Source organism: Neophocaena asiaeorientalis, unplaced genomic scaffold, assembly GCF_003031525.2.
Source record: "Neophocaena asiaeorientalis asiaeorientalis breed wild unplaced genomic scaffold, Neophocaena_asiaeorientalis_V1.1 scaffold606, whole genome shotgun sequence".
Classification (NCBI taxonomy): Eukaryota; Metazoa; Chordata; class Mammalia; order Artiodactyla; family Phocoenidae; genus Neophocaena; species Neophocaena asiaeorientalis.
In genome coordinates this window covers 4,097,689-4,102,296 of record NW_020173687.1, presented here as the reverse complement: position 1 = coordinate 4,102,296, position 4,608 = coordinate 4,097,689, and the positions used below count along the sequence as shown (strand labels likewise).

The following is a 4,608-nucleotide window of genomic DNA, read 5'->3' as shown; positions in this document are numbered from 1 at the left end:
ACCCGGCCCACCCCTGACCCCAACCCACTGCTCTGACATGACGTCTGCAATTCAAAGGCAAGGGGCAAGACAGCCTCAATGACGGAGCCCAATTCTGTCAATTACGTCACGAAAAAGAGAACCTTTTCTTTTGAGACGTTTTCAAAATGTCTCCTGGATCCCTCTGGTCACTCGATATGATATCTGTTCTCCCTTTAACTTTTTTTTTCTTTTTTTCAAGCTGTGCGTCTTACAGGATCTTAGTTCGCCGACCAGGCATCGAACCCGTGCCCCGTGCAGTGGAAGCTCGGAGTCCTAACCACTGGACCACCAGGGAATTCACTGTTGTCCTTTAAAAAGCCCTGGTTCATATGATCATAATCCTGCAGTGGTGTGGTAGTTCCCAAACAGAAAAAGTCCGAAAGAAACCAAAAACCAACAGCAAGAGTGAGCTGTACTTTAATGCATCGGCATTGTCAGTCTATGAACAAGACAGGTTCCCCGCCCGCCCCCCCACGAAGGGGGATCGCTTTCAATCTGCCGTAACACGTGCCCACACATCTTCACCGTGAGCACGCAGCATTTCAAGCTGTAGTCAGGGTCTAGGAGGAAAAGAGAAACAGCAAGTTGCCAGTCCTTCACGTTTTCTTAAAAATCCAACACGAATAGGGAAAGTAACTTCCTTATAACGAGCAGTATAATATGACTGCAGACCCAGTCCACTCGGTTGGTGATAAACCCTGGCTCTCAGCTGTAGAAAGTGCAGGTTCACGTGCACTGCCTTAGCCGAAGAGGCACTTCCCTGCTAAGAAAAACCAAACACTCTCCCCGCAATAAAGAAACACTCTGCCTTTAAAAGACGCTAAATCCCCTGTGCTGAGGCGGTGGGGCTGCGTCCCCAGCACGATGGATAGAGAATGGTCACTGTTCTGCTTACCGGAGCTGGACACTACTACTTCCTGGCCCAAAGGACATTACAAGGTGGAGGGAGTTCGATGCGGAGTCTGGCTCGGCCATGCTGCAGGCACAGGCTGGGTGATTTTTCTCAGTTAGCTCGTTGTTAAAACAAAACAACCCAACCTAAAACCAGGTCTCATTCCTCAGAATTATGAGATCAGACAGAGAGCCCCAGAAAAAGGGCTCAACACCACATCTCCAGACTTGTAATAAAATATTTACTAATTCAAAATGAAAATGAAAAGTGCTTAGGGGAGACAGTTCCAATAAGTAACATCGCTCATAACCACAAGCTGCCAAAGGATTACTATTTATCACATTTCCCTGCAACTGCGGGTCTGAAGCTTTTTTAAAGCTAAACAAGAAAATTAAATCTGAAAAACAGCTTTCTGGTAATTTGCCTCGCTTGATCTTCGAAATAATAATGTCAAGAAAACAGTTTAGAGATCAAATCACTTTAATAGTTTGGAACACGAAAGTCTGAACTTATCAACTGTACGAAACTGCCTTACTTCGCATTGCCAACATCAGAAATAAAATGAACCAAACTCTGAAAACATAAATTTAGCAAAACAGTATTCACTGCAGGGTCTTGCCGATTTTATTGCTTGATAAAATAGCAGGAGCCTTGCCTGTACTTGTAGCCCTACGTTCGGGAAGTAGTGATTTGTGAGAACATGAGCAGATGCGGGGGAAATAAAAACTCAAAGAACTGTAATTTTTCATGCTCCTGCACTGTTACATAACTCCAGTAACAATTATAAAAGTGGGGAGTTTATCCTCCGAATTATTTGATTTTGTGCAGACACGTGAAACAGGTTTAATTAAAATAAGATGGCTTTCTACCTAGCATTGCTCAATGAACTGAAAATCAACGTGGCAGGTTACTTCTGCTTGTCAGGGCCTCGAAATGACATTCTTTGATGATGCCACGGGGCTTCCTCAACCTGTATGCGTGACATTATCATCCCACTAACTAACTTCTAGATGTGCTGATGGACCAAACGTGGACAGAAGGCAGAACTAAAATTATTTTGATTTTTAAAAGCTCTCTAAATACTTAAGATGCAGCTCTTTCTCTAAATCCACCAACAACTTACAGATTATTCCTTTTTCACTTTCACAATTTTTATGCTGCTGCCGGAAGTCTTCTCGGTGTTTGCTTTGAATTCCGTCTTCAGTGCATCCCTCACTGCTTTTGCACAGATCTGGGAGTATCGGATGTAGCTGGAGGAACACGAGAGACAATATAAAGCTAATTATCAATGATCCAGCCAGACTTGCTGTGTGACTGTGCTTTTGTTTTTCTTCCTATACTTTTCATTTTGGTTGGACTGTACATCATTGTAGAACTAAACTTAAAAATGACTAATGCAGGGCTTCCCTGGTGGTGCAATGGTTAAGAATCTGCCTGCCGATGCAGGGGACTTGGGTTTGAACCCTGGTCCGGGAAGATCCCACATGCCGCGGAGCAACTAGGCCCACGAGCCACAACTACTGAGGCCCGTGCGCCCTAGAGCCCGTGCTCCACAACGAGAAGCCACCGCAATGAAAAGCCTGTGCGCAGAAACAAAGACCCAACATAGCCAAAAAAAAAAAAAAGTTAATTAATTTAAAAAAATGACTAATGCAAAAGGAATCTACACAAAGAAAAAGAAGAGCAGAAAGAAATATATCAAAGTCTTAATTGGGGTTAGGTGATTTTTGGTTTTTCTTCTTTGCAGTGTTTTCTCTTTAATACATATTAATTTGAAATAAAAGATGCATATATTAGAGAAAAAAATCCCACAGCACAGTAAACAGTCCTAAATGTTAACAGAGGATACGAGTGGTCTTTTTCCATTTCTCTATTTAAAATTTTTTCTTTTATTATTCTTACAAGGTAAAGTATACATAATTAAAAGAGGGAAAAAAACTATTTTGAATTAAAACAGGTCTACTTCTGATTATTTAAAGGTTTTCCTGAGAATATTGGATTCTGCTTGTCAGGCCTGCCATTGAAAATACTTCCCAAGCAAGGTTTCTAAATTAAACTGAGACGTCCTTAGAGAACATCATCAATTCTAGCAAAATATCTAACAGCCTGCTTCCTGTTTGGTAGATGGACTCCCATCAACATCTTATTTTCCAAAAGATGTCAGCTCACTTTTTACACTGTTTGAAAACAGGAAGGGCAGAGGGGAGGGAGCTGCTGACTATTTTCTCATGTTTCAGGTTTTTTTTTTTTTGGGCCAGAGGCAGGAATTCCAATTCTTGCTTCCACTCCTACTAATTGGTGAATTTTAAGTTGTTCCATCTTTTGGGCTAATTTATTCTGTAAAAACAATGGAACAAAGCAGAAGGATAACAGTATTTGCCTCACTGGTGGTAGGGAGGAGGAAAGACAAAGTGTGGAGAGCAGGATTGCCCCACCTGTCTCGTAGTAGGTGCTTAATACACGGTCCCTCTGACTGGGGCCATCATCCTTCCAACTGTACAGAACTTTGCTTGACCTTGAAAGTCAGGACACACTTGGGTTGCCCACAGTCACATACCACAGACGGTCACTACTAGGAAGTGCTACTTAATCTAGTCAAGCAACAAGGTGTGTTAACCTGAGCCAGGTGAGCGGCTCAACTGGGTGCACAGGCAAAGAAACCAGGTGTGACACCTAGATCCATGGTGTCTCCGTTTCACCAGAAGTCATGTCCTCCAGTGGGTTCCATAGTTTGGCTTCCCAAGAGCCACCACTCGCCTTGTGGCAGAGCTTTGTACACCTTACCAAGGGCTCAGCCGTTTTACCAATAATGAAACCTGAGAGCAACAGGAGCTAATTTAAATAAAAGATGGATATGCTATTTTAAAAGGCCCCACCTTAATGCTAGAACGGCCAGGTATGGTGACCGTGGTTACCTCCTGAGACCTCTCCCCGCTCCTTCGAGTTCTCAAGTTGTATGTGGCTCTGTTACTTCTAGAACGTCAACCGAGTGTAATTTAAAGGACAAAGGCCCCGCGGGTGAGAAGCGCCGTCCACGGGAAGACACGGCACTTGTCGAGCGCGTTCAAGGCGGCGCACAGGTGCTCGGCGGCGCCCCCGGCAGGTGCGGACAGGTGCTCGGACCCGGCGCGCCCGCATCCCACGGCCGTGAACCCGGCCTCCCCGCCCGCAGGCCGCCATCTTGGGGCCGCACTCGCCGGGACCACCCCCACCCCCGCCGCGCCCGGCGTGACCTCCGACCCCGGTTCGCCCCGGACCTCCCCGCGCCCCAGCTGTCCGCCCCTCCCGATGCCCGGCCCTACCTGAGTCCAGCCTGTCGCCAGTACGCCACCATGATGTCGCGAGAGGGGGCGCGTCGGGCCGAATCGCCAGGACCCGTCAAGGTCGGCTCAGCTTGCAGGCCGGCTACCGGAAGGTCAGGCCTGAGAAGCGGAAGGGGCGGAGCTCCGGACCTGCCTATCCCACCGCCTCTTGCCCCGCCCCGCCTTCCCGAACGGCCTCTGCCGTCTCATCGCAGAATCCTCCAGGCTCCGCGAGCCAATGGGGGCGCGCGGCCCGAGCCGCGGGTGCCAATCCCCGGGCGGGCCGGCCGGCCGCGCGTTCCTATTGGCTCCGCGGGCTTGCGTAGTGGCTCAGGCGGCGGCGGGGCGGCGGGGCGGCAAGAGGGGAGTTGGAGGGAACGCGCGGCTGTGTAG

At 47.7% G+C, this 4,608-nt stretch overlaps 1 protein-coding gene across 1 annotated transcript; it reads right to left on the bottom strand.

The window, feature by feature from the left end:
* Positions 1-422: 422 nt before the first annotated feature.
* ATP5F1E (ATP synthase F1 subunit epsilon) lies at positions 423-4,485 on the bottom strand. Its single transcript, XM_024750159.1, has 3 exons — positions 4,216-4,485; positions 2,037-2,163; positions 423-581 (listed from the first exon to the last, which is right to left on the bottom strand). Exons 1-2 carry the CDS (start codon positions 4,245-4,247, stop codon positions 2,040-2,042), a joined length of 156 nt encoding a protein of 51 aa, XP_024605927.1. The 5' UTR covers positions 4,248-4,485; the 3' UTR covers positions 423-581; positions 2,037-2,039.
* Positions 4,486-4,608: the final 123 nt, after the last annotated feature.